General features: G+C 40.7%; 1 protein-coding gene across 1 annotated transcript; it reads left to right on the top strand.

Moving 5' to 3' along the window:
* On the top strand, positions 1-26,244 carry LOC122168824 (formin-like protein 6). Its single transcript, XM_042834439.1, has 17 exons — positions 1-173; positions 7,344-7,448; positions 8,812-8,898; positions 10,797-10,970; positions 12,208-12,356; positions 13,465-13,641; positions 14,243-14,669; positions 14,856-15,018; positions 16,599-16,710; positions 18,045-18,135; positions 18,496-18,582; positions 19,343-19,495; positions 20,832-20,961; positions 21,084-21,116; positions 22,821-22,924; positions 23,737-23,820; positions 25,775-26,244. Exons 1-17 carry the CDS (start codon positions 138-140, stop codon positions 25,877-25,879), a joined length of 2,217 nt encoding a protein of 738 aa, XP_042690373.1. The 5' UTR covers positions 1-137; the 3' UTR covers positions 25,880-26,244.
* The last annotated feature ends 1,678 nt before the right edge of the window (positions 26,245-27,922 follow it).

Genomic DNA, 27,922 nt, shown 5'->3' with positions numbered 1-27,922 from the left:
AAAAACTGTGGGCTGCAAGATTTCATGAGAGAGGCAGAGAAAACAGAGGAGAGTGGTGCTGGGGAAAAGCAGGTGTGGTTAATGAACAGTTTGTAACCCAATGGGATGCTGGTGAAACAAAGAGAATCTCCACAGCCATGGATAACACCAGAACACAAGATGCTTTTTCACAGGTAAAGGCAGAAGCGGTGATGGCTCGTGTGGAAGTGCTCTCTTGTGCATAATGGATGAGATTTGTATTTTGTTGGTAGGAAATCTGTAGTGATTGCTCAGTGTAACTGATTATGATGTGGTTTGAGCTTAGGCTGGTTTAATAGCTTGGAAAGTGTTTGTGGATGGTGGGTACAAAACAGTGTGCTTTTGGACTGGGCACATGTGAAACGTGCAAGGGTTTTCTGATGTGAAAAGGGGACAAAGGGAGAAAACCAGTCTCTCTGCTGCAGTTAGAGAGGATTTATTAATACTGTATATTCTCTGCACTAAGAATTTCCATAAGATAATTGGAGAGTGGGAAAAAAGTGTTTTGCATTGTAGGTAAAAGCAGTTTTTGATAATCATATTGGTATTTGATAAGATTGATATGCTAGAACTGAAAATACATCAGATTGCAGCACTGCTGAATTTGTCACAGTGTTCCTGCATGATTTATAGTCTCTGTAGCATTCTGCTTGTTGCAATACTTGTATGTATGAAAGTCTGCTACCTGGTGAAATAAGTGGTGGAAAGTTCTCCTTTCAATGGGAAGACTGATAGCACATACTGGTGGAAAGTCCCTGGGGTAAAGAGCAATTGGTGGAAGGAATGTGTTACGTGAAGGCTGAAGGTGATGGAGTGCTTGGTTCTGAGCAAGTTCCTGTGTGCTTTGAGAAGAACGGGAAAGCTGAAGAGAATCCTGTCCTGTTTGTACAATCCTACTTTTCACTGAGAAGTGTGAGATGTTCAGGGAAAGATTTGCGAGATGAGGCTTGAGAAAAACCCAGGGCATAAATGGCATAAATGAGAACAAAGCCTTTTTATTGCTCCCGGGGCTCTCACAGAGGAAAAAGGGCACAGGCCAAGTTTCTGCATTTGGTTCCCTCCCTGCAGCATCAACGTGGCTTTGGAAGATTTTGTAGAGGGCAGTGCAATGGGTCCTGCAAAGACTGAGTCATGTAGCTTGACAGATATTAGTGGTTTCACCTGAAGTAATAACAACTGAAATGCAATAGAATTGCATGTCCTGTCTTGCACTGCTTGTTATACTGACATGCAGAGGGACTGGGGTCTATCTGGAGAAGCTGTTGGTGACAGTGGGGTTGAAAGGACACAGATCCAGTCCTTTCCTCACTGTCTACATACCCACGTATTTATCCTTTAGCACTCATGTGCTAAGCACAGTCTGAGGTGCAGCTTACAAATCATTGCTTTTGTTTCTTACTTCAAGTACTGCTGGGGGGATCAGAGCAGAAAATGGCCAAATATTTGCTACCAGAAAGGGCTCACATCAGTGAGAATCACAGAACAGGAAACCATAACCAGGTGTTGCTACTTTTTCCTTTCCTTCCCTCCACAGTGGTTCTACGTTCACCAAAATATTTGCAAAGCCGAACTGAGCCTGAGAAAAACATCTTGAAGGGTTTTTTTTTGTGAAACCTTTTTAAAACTTGATTATACATCTCCCCTGAGACTTTTCATCTAAGTCTTCTGAGGGCTGATAGTTCCATGGAACAGTTGTCAGCCCTTTAGATTTTCCTCCTCACTTTGTTTTTATCAACCACCTTAAAGTTCTTCATCCCCACGGCTTTCCATCCAATTTGCGTTAGAATTTTAATTAAGGGCCGTCTCTCTTAGACGATGTTTTCTTTTTCAGGTCTTTTCTAAGGTGGCTTAAAGCAGATTTTCACTGGCTATATACATACATATTTGTCAACAGATCAATTCCATTTAGATAAGGATTCTGTATCTTCTGATCTATTTATTCATAGACATGTACACAGGCTCAGGACGTGCTCCTGTAGCTTTGGGGATGGGCTATTTTTATTGGACAACAAAAAGGAAATCTGATTTTCTCTGGACCTTGTAGGTCCTTGAAATCCGCTCCTTGCCATGGCAGTGTTGGTTGGAGCAGAGGATTTGCAAGGCAGTTCAGCGTCCTTGGTTCTGTTATTTTGAATTAAATGCAGGTTCTGCAGAACTGAGTGTTGAGATGTGCCAGTTTGTGTTGCATGCTGTACTGCATGCATTTCACTCCATATATTCATATTCTAGATTCCTACACATTTTTGAGGCTAGCTCTTTAGGATTTTTTTTTGTTAGGGTACTTAATCACTAATGCATAATATAATAAATTGAATTAAAGTATGTTTGAGCTCCTTTATAACCTACCGAAAGTGGCAGAATTTCCATTTTTGTCTGGAAATCAAGCTACTATTTGATTAATACCTTCCTTGAATAAATGTTGACAGATATTATTCAGACAGCTCTAGATCTGAACAAATAATGCAGAACATTATTACAGATGCATAATTTATTTGATGGATAGCAGCGCTGTATGACAAATAATATTAGTGTGTCGCTATGACTGGCTACAAAAGAAGGTATTGCCACACATAAATGTCACATCAGTCATCTTTATTGATACTGCGTGGAAATTACAAGTGAAGGTTTTTTTGGATAACCCCAGTTATCATAGAATCACGGAACGGCCCTGGTTGGAAGGGACCTCAAGGACCATGAATCTCCAACCCCCCTGCTACATGCAGGGCCACCAACCTCCACATTTAATACCAGACCAGGTTGCCCCATCCAACCTGGCCTTGAACACCTCCAGGGATGGACGGGGCATCCACAGCCTCTTTGGGCAGCTGTTCCAGCAATAAGAGGCCTGTTCCAGTTGCAAGAGACAGCCACCCCCCTGCAAACACATGGGACCACATGGTACATTTTGGGCCAAGTTCGAATGTGGTGAAAGTGAATCTGTAAGGCGATGAAAGTCTGAGCTGGAACTCTTAAGGCAACCTAGATTGCGTCTGCTGTCTTTACAATCGTGTAAGTGACACGATCAGCATGCAGGCAGTGTTCTACATGGGATTGTAAAGAAGGCAAAATGTCCCCAATAAAGTAAACCAGTGCCTTTGATTTAAATAGAAAAAAAAAAAAAAAGCAACCTGTTTTCTTTAGAATCACATCTCAGAGAAGGAAACTGCTGCTTGAAATTTCATAAGAGATCCATTACTGCATCATATCCTGGCACTTATTAAGTTTCTCCACTGTATTTGGTTTGCAAAAGTGATGTGTGCTATAGCTGGAAGGCACTAAGTGAGCAGAAAGCCCTCAGAGGCTTTACCTCTGAGCCTCTTCAACCTGCTTTTGTAGATGAAAACCAAAATCTGTTATTAAATTCTACGTTTAAAAACCTAAACTTCAAAATGAATGAAAATATCACTATGCTGGATCAAAAATACATCAGGCATGTGAGTTGAAGCTGCATGTTTCTTGTGTGGACAAACGGCTTTCAGTCAGATGAATGCCAAGAAATTCATGAAATCTCTGTAAAGAAATACACACAGTCATGACTTGGATCTCCCTCCTCGTTCTGAGTCCCCTTGGCTCTTGGAGGGCTGATGTTGGCAGTGCTGATGGAGTGCTGCTTCTGTGCAGTGCAGACAAGGGCCCTCAGTGCAGCAGCAGCCACAGCTGGTTTGGCTCTTACTCCTTGTAACAACCAGAGCAGGCTGTTTCACAACGTTAATGTTTAATAAGGACAAGTGTAATGACTGCTTAGCAATAGCAATGAAAAGCTCGACTGGGTTAGAATGGAAACATCTCCTCGTTTGTACCGAGAGCAGGATTTCTGCATGACTTGGCTGTGCTGTCACGGGAAGTGATAGAGCTCAGTGCATGTTAGGTGTGACCTCCACCTAAGTAAACTCACAACAAGGTCTCACTGAGTCCTGTGTGTATGTAGCTGATTGACAGCATTGCATCTCCATGGGTGTTTGAGTCTTCCTGCAATTCCTTAGATTACTACTGTCATATCATTGAGATTCGGGTAGTATGGTCCATGGAATAAGAGTAAGCTGAGCAAAAATCACATAGCACACATTCCTCTATAGGTAACAGAGAAAAAAGGTAGGTCTTACGATGTGCTGAATTGCCACCTACAGGCGTCCAGGGGTCTCTGCTGGCTGCTCAGGAGTCATAGTGGCCCTCTGGTCAGCTGGGGGAGGTGTGTATGTGCACAGCAGGGTATCAGCTTGTCCTATGCCTGAGTGGTTTCCCATGCTCTGCACGACTTCTGCAGATCTGTTCAATGAGCTGTAAATGACTCCTCACCGCGTGGCTTTAACCCCACTTTCTCGGCTGATGCTCGGGAGATTTGGAGACCTTTCTCAAGTCTTTACACAAATATATGCTGTGGCATTCAGACTACCTGCAGCACGTTCCCCTTAGGGCCTCCCTGAGGAGAGGAGTGGCAGGAAGACCCAGAAGGGGTCAGTTAAGTACTGCAGGGGCAGCTGCCCAAGAATAAGCTAGAAATCTCTTATCTTGCCACTGAACACATTTCATACTGTATCTGGGCCAAAAATATGAACACTTGACCCTGCAGAGTAATGGGTGTGCAAACAATTCCTGGAGCCCCACACTCTTCCTGCAATTGTGGGCACTGATTTTTCTTTCAAAGCAGCTGAGTGGCCACGCTGAATTTTGGGTGAGTGATGAAAATTTAATCTATATTAAACAAACTACTTTAACCTGGCAGGCAAAAGAATATATTGTCAGTGCAATCCCAGGTATTTCCTTAACGTGAATGTTTTATAACAAAGAAGTAATTTTCCTTTTCTTAGCCTTGTTTTTTTCAGTCTAACCTCGCATAAAAGCGTTCTGTTTGGTTGCACCAGTCACCTTCTATTAGGCAATACGACACGATCTGACTTGGTGGCATTTTGGTGGATAATTTGACAAAACTTACTTCTTTGCAACAGAAAAAAAAACATCGAAAATGAACACAAAAATGAGCATTATAAAACTTGCGACGAGCTTAAAGAAAAGCCCTGCAGGCACAGAGCCGTAAAGGTCAGGATCTGTTGCTCGAGTCTCTCCACACGTAAAATACCGCGCTAACACGTGGCTGCCAAAACCCTGAGCAGGCCAGGCAGATCTCTGACAAGCAATTCTGACTGATCTCATAAGCTGAAATGTGCCTCCTTTATTTTTACCTCTGTCATCTTTTGATGTCCCCCCCGCCGCCCCCCATCACTTACAGATGTGCAGAGGGAGCTAACAGAGACAGTGAAACCACAACAGTGAAACTGTTGAAAATAGCCTGTACCAAGCACTGTGCTTTGTGAGCTCTCTGGGGAGTGCATTAACTGCCAGCAGTCACACTGAATAACCCACCTTCCCGAATCTGCCATATGCAAAAGGACTTACTTCACTTTTGCAAGCATTTATCTTCATGTATTATTAACAAAATTAAAAGATGTTAAGCAGAACTTCATCCTAGTGTGAAGGAGACCTTGGTGAACGGCAGCAGAATGAAGAGATGAATATTTTGTAGAGCTAAGAATGCGCTCATTTCGGCAAATTGTACGTGATAAGAAAAACCTTTTGAGAATTTTCAACAACACAAAGCAGAAACAGAGACATTACAAGAGAATGTCAGTGTTTGGGGCGTGTTGTGGCAAGGTTCCTTAGTCCAGGATAGAATATTTGCCAGAAAGATGGGCCTTGAAGTGCCCAGTGCCCAGTGCACTGCAGAATGGAGCTTGCTTGCCAGAGGACAGCTTGGAAACTGAAATTGCTGTGTCTTTTTGTCTTCTTAGGAATCATTCCCAAAGATACACACAATATGTTGTGTTGTTGAGCATCACAGTGAAATTCAGGTGAAAATTGTGCTCCTCCATTACAGTACTTGTGTGCTGAAGTGAAGGAGGTGAATTCTTCTCTTGTTTAGTTGAATCTGATCATGTCTTTTTTGACACAGGGCTATGATGTTCTCTTTGTGTTATCATTTTCATTGTGGTGCAAAGTCTTTGAGTGCTTTATCTTACAAAAGAGTCCAATGGTGGCAGAAAATACCATTCACCTTTCTGCCAGGAATTGCAGTCCTGTATGAATAGGATCTTGCACTTTGAAGCTGGCAGAATTTAGCCCTAAGGAAACCATATTTTCCAACTCGCATATATATCCACATTCTTGTTAGCTTACACAGAGCCTGTCCAATAGGGAAACATCTTGTTAAGATTTAATCATATACAGTGTAGGTGTGGAGCAAATATTTGGCCTGTTAAAATTCAGATACAGAATGTGGAGGTAACTGTAGAAACCTTGTGTCCCTCAGCATGCACGAAGGAATTAACAAACTGCTTTTTGGCTTTCCTAACTGTTCACATTGCAATTTGCTGCCAGGAGCTATGCCATAAGTTACCTTGATATTAGCAGTGAAAATTCCGAGGCTTTAAAAACAAAATATTTCTCCTTTACTCCTGGTTTTATCTGTAGGCTGTAAAATCATTCAGATTGATCAGAAACAGGTTCACATGCTGGAAATCGGGTAAGTTGAACTGTGTTTGTTGTGGTGCAGCTGGGAAAAGGAGAACAGAACGTGGACTGATGAGTCACTGATGGCAGTGGTGGTTTTTACATCACCCACCAGACTTGTGGCAGTACCTGGATGGGTGCAGAGGACCTTGTTTGGCTCCAAGGCTGAGGCAGAGAGCTCTGTGCTTGTGGAGCTCTAGATATAGGCAAAGTGTAGGACAGGCAGGGCTGTGTGCCACGGAGCTGCCTCCATTTCAGTCATCCCCTCATCCTGGCAGAAGGGGGGGCAGGGAAGACCTTTTCCCTGTTCTTGCTTCAAAAAGAAAGGGGAAGCATAATGTCTGCTTGTTAATATATTTAGATAAGTTCATGTGATGGCTGTACCTGGTAGTAGATATCAATTTCTCCCCTTTTCACCTTTCTAATTTCTAATCAGAATTTCTAATGGTCTGATTTTGTTTTCATGTTCTTTGCGTACAGTCCTTTATGCTAAGGACACTGAGACACTGGCAAGCATGCAAAATTGATGTTTTCACTTCTTGCCACATTTTCTAACTCAGATTTCCTCCTGGCAGTTTTGTCTCCAGATATTACCACCCATCCTCTAAAATCGTATAGGCCTCTGGGTATTTGGTATTTTGTGGATTCTCACCAGGTTTCAAAGGAAGATTATATTTACTGGGTAGGTTGTGGATGTAAAGCGCGAGCGAAATTGTAACTTTATGGCAGATGGTGCAGCTGTGACTATCACAAGCAGTCTGTGTCCTCAACAGCCAAATGAAAACACAGTCTCTAAATACATCTGATCGACTTTTTTCCAGTTAAGCCAGGAAAAAATCCTCAAAATCATGAACATGGTGAAAAACAAAGAAGTGAGCATTGAAGGAGCTTTGCATTTGGCACAGAAAGAAGTGTACACCGATAAGGTAAGGTCACTCTTATATTTATTTTGCAAGCCATTCAGATGTACAAGCATGTTCTGGAAAGCCTGGATGAATGTTAGGAGCATGTCTGTCCTGCTTGCAAAGCTGCAATCTCCCTTTGTGCAAACACTGCAGTTTATGACCAAATATGTCTGGCTAAAATCTGCTGCTGCAGTCAGGTTAGCTGTGTTCTATCCTGTGGATGTCTCTTGTAGGTGCTGTGGGTGCATTCATGCCATTACGTGGATGAAATAGTTTGAATCTACACCAGAAGTGTCCACAGGAGCTTTATTATCCCCTGAATTATAGTTCTGTACATTGATAAATCAGCCCTCTGTTTCTCTACTTATTCTCAGTACAGCATCTCTCTGGTTGCAATCTCTCTCCATCATCACACCACAGAAGGGTCAGCTGAGAACTCTTTGCAGAACTTTTCATTATTTCCTTTTCTAGCCCGTGTTTCTGAGCCACCCTCCTATGGGATCATCTCCTGCAAGGAGTCAAATCTTAGGATTTTTTTGCACAGTAGAAACTAGTGGTGATTTTGAGATAAATTTGGTGATTTTTGAAATTTTTGGAAATCTCTAAACTGCTCTTTAACTTCTTGGCTGGAAAGAAGTAGAAAGAGAAGCAAAACCGAATACAGATAAAGAAGTGGCTGCATTTTACAAAAAGGCAACAAAAACGTTAAGCTCAGTGGTGTAGAACTATGTGGGCATATCTTCTCAGGATAAGAAGAGGAAGGGTTCCTTTTCTATGTCTGCTGCTTTGATGTTTTTGTGATGATTAATCACAAGAAATAAACGCATTTTTATGTGTCTGACTCATAGCCCTCTTGTCATTGTGTTTTCCTGAAGATTAGAATTGTAGTCCCCATCCAAGCAAACCAGACAGCTAGTGCAAGAGATCAGATAACAAACTGGGTAACCCTCACACAATGGCAAGGAACAAAGATCTGCCATTTCAGTGCACCACATTTGAGGGCATGTAAATAAGTTTCTTTAAATCACAGACTGCCTTTCTTTGCTACTGCATCCAATAAATGGCTTACAGTCATGTATTTGGAAATGTCCCTAGTGCAACTGCATGCACGCTTTTCTTCTTCATCTTCCTCTTCTCTGCTCTCTTTTTTATTTTCCACCCAAATCTGTGATCTCTTCATTAGTTCAGCAGGAGCTGTGGGTATTTTTGTTTGTGAAATCAGACCAGGAGGATGCTTCCATCAGTCTCCACATGGAGCACTTCTACAAAGCCTGCTTTGAGCAATGCTCACTGATGGAGATTTCACCTGACAACATGATTGTATTTGAGTGGACAAAAATAATAGAGTATGGACCTCGTGCTGATTTCTGTTCTGCTTTTTCAGGACTCACAGGATTTGCTAACCGGCTCGCTGTTTAACTACAGTATCTACAAATACAAACACTATCGGTGGCAGAAGCGAATTTTGCAGGTAATGCAAATAATTCATACTTCTGGAGAAATATCTCCAAAAGAGATGCCATCCATCTTGTGTTCCTGCACCAGGGCCTCTGCAGGTGGGAACTGGAGAGGCTTCATCGACTTCAGTGCAGTCGTCCACTTAACTTCATTCCAGTTGAAGATGCAAAGCATTGTGTAAAGGATTTAATTTTAAAATAGCACTTAATTTGGTGTAGATATTTGCTCATCACAGACTGCATAGTATGCGTACTTCACAAATTACACCCTTCTCTTCTAGCAGGGTTATGTGACAAGACTAGCAAAAGGAGGATCTTCAGGTCTGCATTTAAAGCTTCTGATAGGGCTTTTAAGGAAACATGCAGTTTTGATCCTAAATCTGTACCTCTCTGGTGTATGGAGAGAGGACTGCAGTTTTCAGAGCTGACAAGTCGGGCTGTGTGGGGAGCACTGCATTTCCTGGTCTGGCTGTTTGCTCAAATGCAAACACACCTGGGAAGGTGAATACCTTGCTGACTGACTCTGCTCTCAGGATTTTTAGTTTTACTGTGTTGATGACTATCTTTCCACAGTTCTGACAAGCAGACTTTCTGTTTTATTGCTTCACTGAGGCTGTGTGAAGCATAGTAAAACATTTTTACAGGGAAAGTTTCATTTGGCAGACTGTGCATTTCATCTCTCTTTGCTCTGTCCTGTGAGTTCCTTTCTTCTTCTTTTTGTTTATTTCGACATTATGTACCTTCATATGAATGTGCTAAATGGTGGTTTTTTTCTTTTTTACTACATCTCAGCTTTGAAAGCATAATATTATTTCTTGCAATATCCACAAATGTTTAGAGCTAGAAGATGACTTGGTTAGATGTAAGCTGATGGAAAACTGGAGGAAGCTGTAATAGCCATGGAGCGTGTCATTTTGGAAACTTGGAGTAGTTTAATTGCAGTCCTTTAGTTAACCAGCAGCCTTGAAAAGTCAGAGATAATAACAAGCATGGTGCTGCTTTGGAGGTTTCCAAAGATAATGGAAATGGAAATGAGGACAAGGCACTAGCATTGGGTTAGCATGGTCTGCATGATGTGAATGAAAGATACTGGAAATTATTCATGACCACAGGTAAATGTCTGACTTGGGCAAGATCTGAATTTCTCCTCTGTAGGCCAGATGTGCTGGTGCAAAGCACAGAGATAATGTTCACATCTTATTGATGCACAGAGCTGTTTCTGCTCAGCAGGGATGACCACACAGAAAAGATACTGGATCTGTATCAACAAAGCTGCACAGTGGAGTGATGATAATCTTATTTAAACAACGAATTTTTAATTGTTATAGCTGTGGCAGCAAAAAAACCCCCACTTTATTGGCTAATAATATTGTTCCAACTCTGAATGCATGTGTATGTACAGAAGCACAGGCAAAAATCTTGTTAGATCAGATCTCATAACAGTAATGTTTGTGTCAGAAGGTAATCTCCAAAGATTGCCCTGTTTGCCAGCTTTTGTAACAACAGCTCGACACAGAAGCTGTTGTTACAAAAATAAGCACCTTCACATCATTGAATGGGTCAGTAAGTGAGTCTCTGCTCAGATGCTACCAGTCGGGAAGCTTTTGCACTGGGGTTTATAAGGCAAGGAGAATTTACAAATAAATAGTTCAAAGTGATAAATTGATGTATATTCATCAAATGAAATAGGGAAACACAGTTACAGTGAGTATCTGTTTTGTAAATAAAAGAAATACAGTGCATTATCTCGGTAAGGCAATGCCATTTTTTATTCTAATCATTGGCAAAACAGCTATGTATGCTGGGCTAGTCCATGGCTTGCATGCCCTTGTGTGATAATACTTGGGATGACCTCTTCTCTTTCCAATGAAGAGAAGCAATGGAATCAAGTAATGAGAACTTTCTATTCCAGATTGATTTCAACACAAAGACAATTTTTAACATTGAAAAAGGAATTATTAAGAAGCAGTTCCCTTTCTCACAAGTCAAATCCTGTGAAGATGCTGAAAGAAGACGTTTCAGCATTGTGTTTCATGGGAGACAAGACTATGAGCTGGAAGCAGTGTCTCTTGATGACAAAAGGAAGGTAAGGTTTTTACACTGCCAGAGATAGATTGCTATAAATAACAGCTAATATTATGCTAGCACCTGGCAGGATCCAGACATTAATGGGAATTGTGTTGTGCATTGTGCAATCAAAGAAGTAGCATGTCTTTATTCTATAGATGGTGGTACATAGAACAAAGGAAATGTGAGTTCAGGATAAAGTTTGGCCATTGAAACTGCAGATGTACGGCCAGCCCAGGATGTGGGATGAAAACGGATGCATTTTTTTCAACACTTTGGCTGCAGTGGGTTTGAGACTGCAGTAAATTGAGGAAACAGAACTGATCCATACACAGTTGAATTTTAATTGATGTTTTCTGAGAAGTTTCATTTTGAGGTTTCAACTCCTTTAAATGTTCCAAGTAATTTGTGTAATTAAGTTCAATTGAGACTGGAGAAAACGAAGGGGTGAAATGAACATCAGCCTTCTGCACCAAGTGCAGGTGTTGCCTGTGCTTGGAGGTGAGCAACTCTTGGAGTTCATTTCATCCCACTGCTGAAGAACTGAAGTCATCTGCACGGTTCTGGTCAGGACTCTTAAATGCATGAAAGAGTTTGTGCCCAAGCTGCTGATGTAACCTACTTGTAAGAAGCTTTTTGCTGAGGGATTTGTCCTTTGGGAAGCTCAGAGCTCAACACGGGCAGGAACTTGCATTCCAGATGAATGGCACCTTATGGTTGATCAGATTAATTTTCAAAATAGATTAAATCTAGCAGAAGGACTTAAAAAGGGCACTTGTTCTATAGCAGTAGCACTCAGATAAGGCACTGTATAACCAGAGGGCTTTAAATTCATACTCGCTTTTATCCATGTAACTTTCAGACATAGGCATGCTTTCACTTTTCTGCTGGGTTCATTCCAGATTCCACAATAAATCAGTCAGGTACTCCTTGGGCTGGCACTGAGCTTAACAGTCTAGATTGCCTTAGATTGCTTTGTACACAAGTTCAAGAAGTAAAACTGTGTTTCACAGGAGCCTCTCCAGGGCAAGATGTGTTCTCCTTGCACTGATAGGGCTGAGGGCAAAACAACGACTTGCAGTTAAGCAGCTCAGCATCATAGAAATACCTATTTATTCTACATAAATGAATTTTGCCTGTTTGGGTGCTTGTTATAACACTGCCTATCATTTTTATAATAGAAAAACCCACCTGCTAATGTCTGATTAGAGGGAGTTAATATGGAAAATACACTCTCTCTGCCTCCTGTTCTACAGATAATGTACCTGTTGAGCAGAGTGATGCAGAGTAACTCATGCAGGAGGCCGGGGGAGCCCTGCTTGGAGAGAGCTACAGAGTATGATGTGGTGCATGAAGGAGTGCTGGATTTGCAGCAGAACGCTTTTATGTCCTCTGAATGGGTGAAGTATGAACCATATCTTCTTCTCAGCCACCTTCTAACACAGTTGCTCTGTTTGTCCGTGCTCTGACATGAGAGGAGAAAAAAAAGCACATCTGGAAAAAAAACTAATTAAAAAAAAAAAAAAAAAAAGGCCTTGTAATTATCTGCACAGAGCAATTATTACAAAAAAAACCCAAAAAACTTCACAGTTCACATATAATGATTTAATTGTTTTCAAAAGGCTACTGCTGTATGTCTTGTGAGCACTGCCCCCAAGTGCGTCACGGGATTTGTCGCCTTTCAACAGTTAGTAAGTTCATTAACAAAGAACAACTGATTTTTATTTATCTCATGAAGCAAAGTCCTTGTTGCTTTCCGCTTGGTATTTAGCCTCTCTTTTTTTTTTTTTTGGCAAAGTAAATAATGGTGGAAACATTTGGAGACGCGTTTGAACTTTAAGTCCCTGTTTCCAAGAAGGAGAGGTTGATATAATGGCCAGCTCTGTTAACAGTTCGTATCACTTTGACTGTGTGGGAGTAGATGCAATTCATATTGTATGTTTAATTGTTCTGGTGCTGCAAAACTCATTTAAATTCCTCATATAAACCTTAACCAACTAGCCACACCTTAGAGAGAGCGGAGGGAAAGGAAGGCCCGATGGAACTGCCAGAATGATAAAGAGATGCAGTAAACCTCAGGGAAAAGAAGAATGCAAATTCTGAAATAAGAATAAAATACATATATGGTAAAGCCCCACACTTGCTGAGAGTGAGGCCTTTGCCATAAACAGCAGAGCTGAAACTTAGAAGAGACTGAAGCAGGAGATTCTGCTGCAAAAGAAAGTGTGTGTGGTCTGGCCACTTCTGCAGGGAATAATTTAGCATTAGAACAGGTAATGCCCATGTTTGGGCGCTGTCACTTCTGATGGAAACATTTCAGTGGAGAGCATTGTGCCTGCTTTCTACTCAGTGAGATGTGGGAATGAGGGGGAGCAGGATCAGTTCTTCATGGAGGAATGTGACAGAAAAATGTGAAGGTTTACTGATGATAGAAAGGGCCTTAACAAAGACAATGACTGTATAAACAAGTAGACAGCACCAAATGAACTGTATATTCATTCCCTGCCCTTCAGGTACTTGGTACAACTACGTGAAGGAGAACTGACTTTATATTGCATAGGGCTTGGAGCAGAGAGCAAGAATGCATGCCCTGCGATGAACATAATTCATTTGTCAGGTGGTAATGTGAGTGTCAGCAAGGAGAATGAATGTGGTACCTTTTCCATCCAGACCAAAGGACACAATTATTTGTAAGTATAGTTGGTAATTAATATTTTGATAAAGCAGAACAATTGAAAACAATGTCAGGCAACAGAGAACCTCAGTGCCTTGGAACAAAATACAGCAGGGGAGAAACAGAACCATCAGATTTTTATAGGTAACTCCTCCCATCGCCTTGTAGTGGTTTGATAAACATTTTAATGAGGAATCACTAGTACTACGTTGAGAAAATGCATTGAAACAATGTCCACAGACTCATCTAGTCATCTTGTCAGGAGCCAGTGGAGAACCACATCGCTTGATGGATTAGACAGATATGTGAGCAGGTTCTGACCAGCTTGTGCAGCAAGCTTGGTAAGACTGAGCACACTGTTCACCTTCCCCCAAGGTGGAGAAGAGGAATTAGGAGGTAACTGCATCGCAAAGTCAGTGTATAACAAAACTTCAGCTCTGTAACCTCAGATATGTAAGCAATTAACTCTGTCTGAAAAGGTCAGAATCAGCAGCACCGGGCTCCTTTGGCAAGTAAAGGTGCTGAACATCATTCTGCTTAAGAAATGTCTGTGGCTGTATTAGTCAGCATGTTATTTAGACTTCCGTATGTTTACAGAAGCCATTCTTCAATTTCAGGTTTCGAATTCCCTTTACTATCCAAAATTACAGGACACAGGATGTTGGCAAGCTCCAGAATGAATGGGTGTCTCTCATAGAAGGGTACTGTCAGCTGTGCAAGGGTGGCTTTCTGTCCCAGGAGGAATCCCAAGGAGATGCCTCCTCTGAAGCTGATTATGAGAATGTTACTGTAGCTCTGAATGAACAGAAAGAGGAGGCCCTCCATTTCGATGTGAGTGCTGCAAAACTCAGTCTGAACAAGCCTTCAAGCTCACAGACAAAGCCTGCAAAGGGAGATGTAGCCCCAGCATCAGCATCTACTCCAGTTCCCATAAGTAAGGTGGAGGTGCCACCAGCCCCACCTGCATTCTTCCAGTCCTGCAACCTTTCTCCCTTGGCAAAGAGAACGAAAGCCTTTCACTGGGATGTTGTTCCTTGTGATAAGGTAAGGGTGAAACTGACAGTAACTGCTTAATAATAATAATAGTAGTAGTAGTAGCCTGGATTATACATATAGTTAAAATTCAGCTATGCCAGAAAAGGACCTGAATGCCCTTTATACGCTCAGAATAGAACAAAGTGACCCTGTTCTTCTGGCTTTTTCTTTTCCCTGTCATTCCTATGTTCTTAGATTCAAAAATCCATTTGGGGTTCTTGTGACCCAGGCAAGAAAAAGATAGATGCATCCAGACTCTGTGAGCAGTTCCAGATCCAGGACGTGGCAGTGTTTTCAGGCAATGAACCTTCAGTGAATCAGCCCATCATGTTGGATCGAAAAGTTGCACATAACTTCAGTAAGTAAGAACTGTGTACTCCCATTTGTATGCATTTTCTATTCATAATTTTTACCAGTTGGTGGTAAAAGAGGTAATCTTGTGTCGAAATCACCGCTTGACTCAGTGCCACTCATTTGCGAGTGCAGACTTGGTTCAGTTCTCTAAATGTGATCCTTCATGATGCAGGGTAGAAATACCACATCTCTCTTCCTGTGTGAAACATCTGAGTGTGCCCTCCTGCTGTGATGCTGCTGTGATGCTGCTGTCTCAGGGCTGGCGTTTATCACCATGATGACACCTGTGAAATCACTGTTAGAAGTGGGACTTCAGCATCTAGTTCTGCTCTTACTGATGGCGTGATGTGAAGTTCTTTCAGTGACTCTAATGAGAAGTAATAGATACCAAAGAAGCAGGGGTAGAAAGACAGACTCATAGTATGATAGAATGGCTTGGATCGGAAGGAACCCCAAGGATCATTGAGTTCTGGCCCCTCTACCACAGGAAGGGCCTCTAAGAACTTGGTAACTGGTCTTCAATGACTGCTTCGATTTTTTGCAGAGATGGCTTTCGAAAAATGAACTACATAAAATAGTGCTGTTTTAAGAAATGTTACATGTGTAAAAAATGTGTTCATTTTGAAGCCATGTTGATTTCAACTTTATGAATATTGATAAGAAGGAATTTGGAGATTGTGGAAAGTTTTAACTGGGAACTGTAAATGGAAGTAACTTGTTGGAATTATTGCAATGACAGACTTGAAGGATTAAAAGGAAGTGAGTGATACAAAAGTCCTGTTTCAGATAAAAAGAATCCAGTAATAGCACTTCTCTCTGCAAAATTATTCCAGTTTCTTTCAGGAAATTTCTTTCATTTGGTTTGCAAATAGCACCATTCTCCCTTTTGATCCAACTGCTCTCACAGCTTCTTTCACTGAGACATTCTATGTCCATTTCTTAATCTTATCCTTAAAGTCCCATCAATGAGATTTTTGACATGTCCTTATTTCCGTGGACAGTTCTCAGATCAAAAGTTATTCCTATTCTCAGAACTCTGATTAATCTTCCTGCAAGAGCTGCAAACCACAGTTCTTAAACTAATGACTAAAAAGATGAAGCTCCAAGATGCCGGCTGGAGAAAATCTCTTCAGTATTCGAGTGGATGTCCAAACTCAAAAGAAAAATTAGAGTTCTGGGCACAGATCTACACACTAAGTTCAAACCTGGTGTAGAAGAGAAAGCAAATAAAAGCTAAGTTATCTCACACAGAGAACAATGTACCAGAAACAGAAACAAGAAAACACCTTGCCTTTAACAAAGGAAAAGATTTGGGGAGGTGGGCATTAATCCAAGACTGACTTAGGGATCAAAACATCAGCTCCTGTGACTTGATGGGTGCTTGTTTCTCTGTGTGAGAACCATTTTTTCCATGTCAAATCCTTATTTTGATAAGAAAATACCTTGAACCTAAGATGGCATGGTAATTTGGGGGAAAAAATTAAAGAAATGAGTAGAAATTGAGGAGTTGATGATCTTGCAGGTCGTTCCAACCTTATGATTCTATGATTCTTCCATGTAATACGAGGATCTTTTTTTCCCAAGGCATTTTTCTTAAAAGTTTCCGTATAAAACCAAAGGAGCTGAAAGAAAAGCTGTACATCATCCATGAAGAGAGTGGTGGACTTACAGATGAACAGATCACAACACTACGAAGGTAATCTTCTGGTTTCAGTTGTTTATTTACAACAAATGCCTTGTTTTGGAGAAAGCGAATTGTTCTGCAAATAACAGGAAATTCAGGAAAGATGCTATTGAGACATCAGATCTATCCTGACCACAGATAAAATGTGAGGGCTGCACACAGAAGGAAGCCCAACACGTGTTACAGAAACTTCACTGTAGACTATCAGTATTTCCGAGTGACCGAGGCTTGCAGGTTTGAAGCCACAATTAAAATTAATTAAATTAAATTTTGGAAACTTTAAGTTTAAAACCCACTACTGCCAAAATAATAATGATGCAGAAAGGAATCAGTTTCAGAGGCATGTGAAATTTGGATTGTATCTATTTGAATGGTCAAGAAAGGAGCAGCTCAGAGAGGTTTCCATTGCACTTTTAAGTCCCCCTGCCAGGCATGCGATAGCTATGCCATTTCATTGCATGCATTGTTATGAAAATATGGGGTGAAAATAAGAAAATTGAGTGTTTTGCTGAAAGGGATCTCAGAAAAAAAAGGTGATACTGGCAAAGAAAGTGAAAAAGCAAATATGTATTTTTTAACTGTTGATGTGCCTACTTGTTGTGGAGTGAGTTTAGTTCTGGCCTCACAGTTCTGGCCTGATCCTCATTGGTACAGTAGTGTTAAAGTTTGCAGAACTGTGTTTGCACTTAGTAATGAGAACAAGCGGAACAGATGTGAACATATGGAGTTAATGTCATTGTGTGCAATGGCTTGGGCACAGCTTGCCTTGAGCAAGCCACCCCATAACACATAACACAGCCTGCTCTTCCCTGCTCATTCTTCCAAAGTGTTATTGCTGGATTGAACACAGACAAAATTGCATAAAAATCTGCATTGTCACCAGGTGCTTCTGAAAGGTTGTCTGATGGTTGTTCATCCAATATATGAAAGGAAGGCACATATGCATCACACACAGAATTAATGAACCTCTTTGGAAGGTATAGCATTAATTCCTTTCTGCTACAGTTTTTCCTTCTTCAAAAGGTAAAGGTACCTTCTCCACGGCATTGTAAATTGTCTGTAGATCTGCAGATGAACACTGCTGACTTATTGTCAAGCCTTGTGCGTGTATAAATGTTTCCAGAAATGCAGATCTAGCTGCAGACCATTATTTCTATTGCATCTCTCAAATATCAATAAAGTACAATTGGCTAAAGAATAAATGCAATGTGCAATAATAACATGCAAATGTGCAATATGTAATACAAGGAACTGGAAGAAGTTCTGACATGTGGAGTGGGATGAGTGTTTGGCATTGTGGCATGTTCAAGGATGAGGACATCTGCTGTTTGTTTGCTGTTTTGCAGATACATGCTAACACCAAAGGATGCAGAGAAGTACCAGTCGTTCAGGGGGTGCCCCTCAGAGCTGCACATAGTTGATCAGTTTATGTTGGAGGTAGGAAGGCACAGTGTTAAAACACGTTACATGCTGTTTCTAACAGCCTCTTCTGGATAAATCACTACAAAGAACTGTTCTTGGGCACTGAAATTTAGTCTTACCAAGAATAATTATAAGAAGGTTTATCAGAGAAAGAATTGAGACAGTAAAAATGTACAAAGAGATCTGTAAAATCCATTTTGTATCTCCTACTAACATGCCTTCCACTCCCCCCAAAACCAGTTACTCTGAAATACGTTTCCAAAATCTCTAGACGTAAAACTGTACACATTTAACTGTTCTTGCTCATGAGAAATGCTTGTCATTAACTTTAATGGTGTCTGGCCCTACAAACCTTCTCTGTTCAATTTTGTGCAGATGTGTAAAATCCCCCACTTAGGCCAGAGGTTGGATCTCCTGCTTGCCATACGTGAACTCCCCGTGAGCATGGGAGATCTGGAGCCCGTAAGTAATGACAGCTTCATCATTCGTTAACATAATCTGTCAATTAAACATTGGAAGCTTCGGTGTGCCTTTCAGTGCCGTGTGACTGGGGATCTTTTTTTTCCACTATAGCAAGATATTTCACTGTTCATAATGTGAACAGTTAATAGTGTAATGACCCAGGCAGCCTGATTTCATGATACTTTTCAGATGTAAAGAGCAAAATGGCTAAAAAATAATGATCATAGACTTCTTAAAAATAGATCATATCTTTGATGGAAATAAATCCACCTCCTGTGTCTGTTGCCCCAGAAGGGAGGTGACGGTCTGGCTAAAGCAAAAGCTGATACTGAATTTGATTGCAGGGAAAATGTACCAAGAATTCTGATTAATCTTCAGCTGGTGTAAACAAGAGAGAGGTGAAGGACGGAGAACCTTATGCTGCGCTTTGGGCTATCTGCTTCCCCCGATGCTTGGCATTTGGAGCAATCTGGTGCATTCAAACAACAAAACACTTTTTCTTCTGAAGCATTTTGAAGGATGAGGTTGAAGTTCTTTTGGCAGGGCTAGTTTGGTAGCCACGGAGGATCTGACCTCCATCTCAGGCAGCTGTGCTAGCACCAGCTTTGCTTGCTTGGGAACAGAACCTGACAGCCCCTGGCCTTTCCCAGAGGAAGCTGGATGGGAAGGTAGCAATGTGACTTGCTTCGGGTGGGGACAATGAAGCATGGCAAAGAACAATTACAGGCGCCATTGTTCTACTTGCATATTTGTGTTTCAGCTAATAAACCAGAAAATCCAAGCAAGTAAGCAGCTGCATTCCAGCCAGAAATTTATTGCTGTCTTGGAGTACATTTTAGCCATTGGAAACCATTTAAACGAAAATGCGGGAAAAGAAAAGGCAAAAGGATTTCGATTGTCATCTTTGGCCAAAGTGAGTAAATATTTTTCTTTTCATTAAGTCATCATATTGTAATGTATGTTAACCATTAGCATTACCTCAGTTTTGCCCTGAGTGCGGAGAAAGGCAATCATTTTTAATGAGAAGCTAACATTTTAACATCTGCTCTTGGTTACACCAGAAACAAACTCCTGTTTAATAATGTATTCTGTAATGTGCACTGTAACAAGATGCATTTCCCCATTTCAGACAGTGGTGCTGGCTGGGTGGGGGGCACTGCGGTGTTGGATGTGTTGTTTTTCTAATGAGGGAGAACATCAAAATGCTGACGGCCTCGATATTGAGATCCCCTGCCTGGAAGAGACATCTGAACTGCAGGCCCTTGACTTACAGAGTGTTTTACATCTTCATGCAGTGCACTGTCATAGGGACTTTCATTATCCATAGGCTGTAGCTGCAGCATTCCTTCTGCAGTGGAGTGCTGCTTTCTGCTCTAATGTAAAGCTCTTCTGCAGCAAGTGGGCCCATGTGATTTTAAGTCTCTAAAGTAGAGTGTAAATAAATGAACAAATGCAGAGGGAGGGAACTTTGCCTGGTTTATGGTTCGGACACCCCCCACCCCACCACTGCTCTTCTGGATGAATGGATGGGGAGGGAGGTGGCTGCTGTGATCCTTTGTCTCTCCTGGCAGAGATATGCTCTGTGAACAATCGTCATCTATGCCTGCTCTGTAAGTAGAAGAGAGGAGGATTTTGTTTATTTATTTATTTATATGTATATGTGTGTGTGTGTGTGTGTGTATATATATATATATTTTTTTTTTTGGTAAGGTATCTTTTCCATCTGATCTGGAGACTTTAATATATGAGTGAGTGATTTATAACTCCAGTGGCAATTCTGAGACACAACCCTTTTTTTTCTTTTTTAATAACAGTTGTAGTGCTGTATCAATCATAATGAAAAATGCCAACGAAATCATTTTCTGCCACAGCACATCTTCCCAGATTCAATTAAGGAAGTTTACTGCCTTCATGAACACAGCACACTGCTTTTACATGAAAAGGAATGATGACTCTGTTTGGAGGACCAAAATGAGTTGCAATCACTTAGGACACCTTAAGTTATTACGAATGTGTGAATAAGAAAACAAAAAAGAACACAATGAAGGTGAACGGATATGAAAGCAAAAAGTTTGATCTTAATCAAGAATGTCTGAGAAACTGCAGATTGATAAGGAGATATTTGATTTCACTGCACTTTCTATTCTTGTCAGATCCATCCAGAAGCTCTCAGCATCTCTGCTGCTCCTAAATTTTTTAAAGAAGTGTAACAGCTCAGTCTGTCAGTTACTGCTCCATTCTATTTGCAGTTATCCCTGCTGCGGGGCAAGGAGAGGACGTTCACCTTGCTTCATGCTCTTGTGGAACAGATCTCCTTACATGAGCCTGATCTGGTGAAGTTTTCTCAGGAACTGACAGAATTTGAGGCTGTTCCTGATGGTAAGAGGAGGGAGGGGAAGAAAGCCACCAAATAATGGAATCCCTCAACTTCTGTTGGAACTTCCATCCTAAAGTGCGAATGATATTTAGTGGCACGTTTTTCCATCTCTCTTCCTTTCCAGCTTCCATGAAGGGCCTAAGTGCTGAAGTTGATGGTATGTAAACGTGGTTTCTAAACTCAGAGAGAGATTTTCATACTTTGTGCAGTCGTTTGGAACAGGTTTTCATTGTACTTCTGTAGTTTGTAAAGAGAGGTAAATATACAAATATTGAGGTAAGGTGTTGCTATGGTGATATTTAGCCTGTCATTTTACTATGAAGAATTTTAAAAAAGAAATAATAAAGTGTGCCCAGGTGGTTCAGAAATACCAAAAATATATACTGCTCGTGGTAAATAGAGTTTATTTTAAGCTAGAGATGTTAGCAATATGAGCACTCTGTCCCAGTTACTGCAGTAAGATTGTCTCAGAGCAGCCAGTGCAGCAGGAGGAACCTTTGCACGGTTCAGCAGAGAAGTTCAAGAATGTCTCTGAACCAAACTGGAGTCCATCTCCAGAAAGGAGTCCTACACCACTGAAGTCAGTAGGAGAGAACAGAATAAAGTCACTCAAATGTAAGACAGATTTTGGGAGACATTTACAACTTTGAACAGCACAGTAAGGTGACCAGCAAAGCCAGTGGATTTTAGAGTGAGCTCTTTGAGAGCTGATAGAGAAGGTACCTGCATGGATAAAAATAACTTACATTGTGTTAAACATTTATAAAAATCTGTCTTTTGAAAATGTGGCATGGACATTGACCAAATGTCACCACAGACTAGTAATTCCCATTTCAGCTTCTTGTAACATAATTTAATGACCATTGCTCTCAGCTTTTGGCTTGAAAAACTCTTGTTCCCATTTTGTTGGGCTTGGGGAAGCAGACAGGCATCTAACTCAAGGCTATCAAAGACAGTATTTTACTTTGTTCCGAGAAATACCAATTGAGTTTTTAGGAATATGTAAGTAGCTAGATATATGTACATACAATCACTGTTTACCTTCAGTCACTCGTGTTCTCCAGAGACCACGTTGGTACAGTTGAGTAGTGCAACAGGCATGGGAGCTATGGTGTAGGTGCTGGGAGCTGAGCTATCAAAGGAGAGGAGTTAAGAGACCTGGAGGAGACTGACAGTCCTCTTTCCTCCTGGATTTCTGATGGGATCACTGTGGAGCACTCTCTTATCTTCCAAGTACTGCTCTCCAGAGCAGACAGGGAAAGAGATTGGACAAAATGCTTTTGATCCAGCCTTTCACACAATGTTGTTCAAGACATGTCCTGGGACTCATGCAGAGTGTATATGAGCAGCCTGAGTCAGTTCAGGACTGAGTCACTGCATCCAAAGCTGTGTCCTCTCCTCCCATTCCATACAGCCAAAGCTCTCATGATGGCAATCTGCTGTAGGAATTTCTGCCATCTGAGAAGATTTCTTATTCGTTATAAAGAGAATTTTTGTTCCTTTATCTTTAATAGAAGCCTGAATTTTCTGTACAAAAAGGTAGATTGGAGGAATGTTATTTTCACAGATAATTCCTAAAGCCTAAGGAACATCAGATTTACAGTTGCTGCATAACCACTCTATTGACCTCTTCATTACTCTGCAGTTGCTTGTGGAGTGATCACATACTATTTCTTTCCCGCAAAATCCATGCTTCCTTTAGGATTTCTATTTTAAAACAGAAATTAAATATTCCTAGATGAACATATTATATAGATCCAGAGTCTCCTACATTTTATGTCTCTTATAAATAAGACATTTGCATTCCTTTGGACACAACTGCATGCTCATGAAATTTCTTATTTTCTTTCTCCTTTGTTAGTTCTAAAAAAGGAATTGGAAAATGTTACTCAGTGCAGGCGTCTTATCAAATCCAGGACAACCAAGGCAACACCCCAGGAGTCACAGTTCTGCAGAGAACTAAAGGTAACATTACCCCAACCTTATCGTGGGCTGGAGATAAAAGATAAGTAACCTCCTTGGTTTGTGCTGAATCCTGCCCTGACAAGTGGATTGGGAGCATCTGAGGAAAAGCAGACTTTTATTTCTCTCTGACAGCGTTTGATGAGGCATGGGAATGCCTTTTCAGAGCTTCTGTATCTCTTGCTTTTGCTTCACAGGCTGGAATGGATGAGGAGCAGATAGCTTCTCAGTCAGCCGCAATAAGCGCTTTGGAATAACAGCAATTTCAGAGCATGTATGGATTTGTAGCAACTCCTTCTGCCCTCAGACAGCAGGGAAAATAACATGGAGAAACAGCATCCAGGAGCTAGACTGAACTGTGATTATAGGTTGGCCTAAGATGATTCTGCCCATGCTAATGGCAGAGTGAGGTGGGCAGGGGAGCACTGCAGAAGGCAGCTGAGGACGTGCTGGTTGCTCAGTATGCTTCTTGAATAAATATACATCTGAAATGTGTGTGATACAAAGGAGTAGTGATTAAGATTTTTTTTTATTTTTTTGGAAGCTTAAGGCTTTGTTTTTCACTCAGTGAGAACCGGTGAGTGGCTGCCTTGTTTAGAATAAGGCTGGGCAGTGCCTAATGGGTTTTGTTTTTTTGTCTTTGATGCCTTCATATTTGCAAGGCAACATATGTGCTTGATGTGTGTTTATCTTCTGTGAAGCGTGAAATTGTTCTGATGTGAAAATTTTGACTTAAATTCTTTTATTTTCACTATTTGATATCTGCTCTAATATTACACTCCTTTGCCAAATTAAGAATTTTTACTTTATTACAGGATTTGATTCAGAAATATGAAGGGGATCTATCCCAGCTGTCAAAAAGATGTGAAGAAATGAAGAAGCTTTATAGCAGTGTGCTGGTACGTCTCATTGTAAAATGCAGTGAAAGAAATCTAAATTTCTTAAGAAAAGAAGAAAAATGCAGAAGTTCCCATGCTCCCATGTGCCTTGCAGTAATACTGTCCACATGATGTGGATGTGGATGCAGTGTTTTGAAAGACATTGTTTTTTTATTCTTAAGGATTTATAATTCACTTTTTAAAATGTTGATTGTCCGAAAGTACAAATGTGAAAAAGTAGATGTTCAGAATCTCAAGTTTTCTCCCAGCTGCTTTTTCACTCACTTCCCCTTGCTTTCTGAAGGTTGGCATTTCATATATTTTCTCCCACTTTGAATGGATTTATTTCTTCCAAATAATGCTCTTGCTGGGCAGATCCTTTTGTATATTTATGAGGCAGCACAAATGTAAAGCAAATATAAAACAGGATGGGTGATCAAAGCCCAGACCATCAGCTGAACAGCGCCAGGAAGGAACGGCCCTGCTCACCTGGGATCTGATGTGGAAACGGGCTGCATGTAGCCATGGAAATCACACTGCTCATGAAACAAAATCCACAGGCCTACCTTTGTGATTTCATATTCTGCTTATAAAATCAATAATGACCTTGGCATGTGATGCTTCTATGGAATTAACAATGAATTGGAGGTAACTGCCTGTGGAATAGCTGTGGGCTATCAACTTCTCATGGATGGTCGTTAGCTCCAGGAAATGCTTCTCTAATTGGTGTTTAATTGACGGTACGCCATAGGTGAGTGTGAGGTGTGCCAAGGATCAAGAACTGGAGCCCCCAGGAGGTGCAATTAGGAACACAACAGGCCAAACCATTAATCAGGTATCGCTGGTTAATGTGCAAGTTTTTGTGGTTGGATTATATGTGAGTTTCCAAGTTCTCAGCAGAGGGTTTGCTCCCAAGAGCATGTTAGGTGTGCAGGTAATGATGGATAGCTGTCCAAACCCTGTGGAAATACAACTACACTGCTGCTCAGCCTTGGGAGAGCTGTACCTCCTGGTTATCTGGTAGCTCTCTATTACGGGCAAGACAAGAAGCAACATAAGGTGTCTTTTTTAAACCTTTCATGGAAACCTTTGGAGCACGTTCTCTATGTCTTCTGCTCAATTAGAAAACCGTTTTAAATGCAGTTATGTTCTTTAACTCATTGATACCATTAAGGAGGACCTTTGGAAATGTCGACAAACCTTTTGAATTAAACCTCAGCAACAATTTTAAGACTAAAATTACTTTTCTGTCCTAGAACCGGAAAATACACATGGGAGTGATTTTAATTAATGCAGAAATCCCTCTCCTAGCAATTAACTTTGTAGTATGATTGCCTTTCACCTCTTGTTTTGCAGCAGAGCAAACGTGATGCCAATATTTGAGTTGCTTTTGAAAGTCTTCCAATCTCTTCAGCTTTTTCGGGTAAAAAGAAAAGAACAGGGAAAGGTGACTCCTCTGTGGATTAACTTTTCTTCCAAAATACCCATAATAATGTAAACATGACATTTTTTGTTTGCAAAAAAAAATGCCAAAGAATTAAAGCATTTGGGCTTAAATCTGCTGCTATCATGTCCACCATGATTCCATAGTGGATAGAAACCATTTCCCTAATGTGCTTCTTTTCTTTTATGGATGGGTTCATCTGAAAACTGCAAACAACCTTGCCATTGTAGGTGTTTTCTGCTCTTTGGTGGTAGATCTGCAGTCCAGCCAGAGAAGCTGCTTTGTGCAGAGAACCAGGAACCAGTTACTGCAGTAATTTAATTACAACTCCCACTGCCATTTCTGCTTCAGGTGTTTCGAATCCCAGTTTAATGGATGTTTTGTCCAGCTCTAAGTTTACTGATTGATCAATAATGATAATGAATGTATTCAGCCTTTCTCCTGCTCTTCTCATTACATTACAATCCTGGACACGGATTAATTTATTTGGATGATACCAATGTTAAATACATTTCTCTTTTAAATTTAAAGGTAAAATTTGGGGAACCACAAGACCTGGACTCTCAGGAACTGTTTGGATGGATATCTACGTTCATCAGTGAGTTCAGGAAGGCCTGTGCTGAAGTCATGCAGTAAGGACAACACTACTCATAAAAAGGGGAGAGTGAAGTGTATGAAACTACATTCAAGTTAATTGTTTTGAAAGTTGCCCTGCTAACAAGGTGCACATTCCATACAGTTTGTACAGCAGTATATTTTGATTTAAAGATATATTCAATTTATGATGTGTAGTTTTGCAACTGGTCTCAGACCTGTGGGATCGCAGGTCTCTTACGAGACTCACTTTGTTCTGTGTATGCCCCTACAGATACCTGTACATTTAGAAAGGAGACACTCTTGATGTTTTTTATTTTTCTTTTTATTTTTGTCTTTGACATCCAGTCTTCTGCCTGAATTTCAGCTGTTACTTACAGTGAATAAATTTACATATGGTGATCTAATTTTTAATTATTCTTAGTTATTATTATTTCTGTAGTTCTTCTTTTTTTTTTTTTTTTAATACACTTAGCTAAAAATCTTGATTGTCTTCAGCCATTAAAGCACTGCAGCTTCAGTATTTAATGGAGAAAGGACCTGGCAGGTGGCTCCCCCCAAAGTAGTACAATAAAGCATTGCTTTTTTTTGCATAAAATACTGTAGAAGCCAATCAGTGTGTGAAATTTGCATTGGTAGGAAGAGAACAATATCAGAGAAGTGAAATAAAAACATGAGGCATCTAAGTAATGCACAGTGAAAGCAATTATTGATGGTTTTCAAAACTGAAAATACTTTTGTTGCATTTGTTGGCTTTCCATATTTTCAATTAGTATAATTACTTGCAGCTCGAAAATACAAGGAGAAAAGGAAGGCTGTAAATGCATAAACAAAAAGGGATGTGTTGAACACGGAAAGCAGAAAATTGTCCTATGAAGCCATTGATAAAACATTGCCTTTTTCTCTACCAGTCTTACAGCATTGATTGATAAAATGTGTGATGTGTGTTCTCTGACTCATGTTACATCTGCCTGCCCAATTCTCTCGGCATTTTGGCTTTTACAGAAAGCCTAACAGGTAGAAATGCTGAACAGTCTCCTTGGCTTCAATGCTGCAAGAAATTAGAACTATCCTATCTGAAATGCTTAGAAGCATCTAAGCCTAAAATTGCTCTATTAGAATGCTCTCTCCAGTACCATGTGAGATTTCTCCCTATCCAGATGCCAGGTGTTGTGCAGGTGTGCTGATGAGCAAGGATGCAGCTGTTCTTCCAGCTGTGTTTGGTTAAGAGACAAACCTGGAGCCTCCTGTGAATGCCAGCGGGCATCACTGCTTAATTCATCTGCTTTAAATCCACTTCTCATCTCAGGGGAATTTTAAAAAATTGAGGAAGAGGCTCAATGGACTCAATAGACACCTCCAAACCACCCAGCCAACCGAAAAAATGAAAGAAGCAAATGGAGGGCAAATTTTGTTTTAGAGTAAACAAACTTGTTTTCTACAAAGTCAGCATTGGAATAGTGACACTTGGCTGGCACTGAAGTCAGCAGTGTCTGTATATCAGGATCTATAGCATCTGTATGTGTCAGGAGCTGAAGATTACTGTTTTTTGGCTAGAAGAGGAAAATTCAGTTCCTCTTCCAGCACATGTGTACATCATAAACAACCCTTGCAGTTTCTGATGTGTGTTATTCCCTCTCCAAAATCAGAACCATCTTCATTTATATGTGAATCGTGTAAGATAACACTGCCTACCAGTGCCATTTCCATGGTATCCAGATCCCTGCATCCCTGAACAGCATTCGTGATGGCCATGATAACTTTTATGTTTTTCTGCCATTACTTTAGCTCAGGAGTCCTGGGAAGTCTATCTTAACTAAGTTGTTTTCTCTCTTTTTTTTTTTCTCCTGACTCACTTTTCCCCTCAGTCTCTTTTCTCTCTTATTATATCTAACAGCTTGTACTTGTTTTATAGCTCAGCTGGCATGGCTTCTTCCAATTAAAAATATATTCTACACAGTAGTTGATATCTGTGTCTTTGCATGAATATCCTGCAGCAATCATTTGAAAAATTAATGACCAAATACCTCCTTGGCAAGAAGCTCTGCCCCTCCAGAGGACATGAAGCTTTCCCAAGGAACGGGA

Source organism: Centrocercus urophasianus, unplaced genomic scaffold (assembly GCF_019232065.1).
Source record: "Centrocercus urophasianus isolate 14NV4802_14NV808 unplaced genomic scaffold, USGS_Curo_1.0 seq_46, whole genome shotgun sequence".
In the NCBI taxonomy this organism is placed as follows: Eukaryota; Metazoa; Chordata; class Aves; order Galliformes; family Phasianidae; genus Centrocercus; species Centrocercus urophasianus.
Note: the sequence above shows the minus strand (reverse complement) of the source record. Positions and strands in the feature narration are given on the sequence as shown.

Coding starts and splice junctions, on each gene's coding strand:
- LOC122168824 (XM_042834439.1), top strand. CDS start 138: ATGGATAACACCAGAACACAAGATGCTTTTTCACAG. Junction 174..7,343: donor CACAAGATGCTTTTTCACAG/GTAAAGGCAGAA, acceptor ACTTTTTTCCAG/TTAAGCCAGGAAAAAATCCT. Junction 19,496..20,831: donor GATTGTCATCTTTGGCCAAA/GTGAGTAAATAT, acceptor TTCTATTTGCAG/TTATCCCTGCTGCGGGGCAA.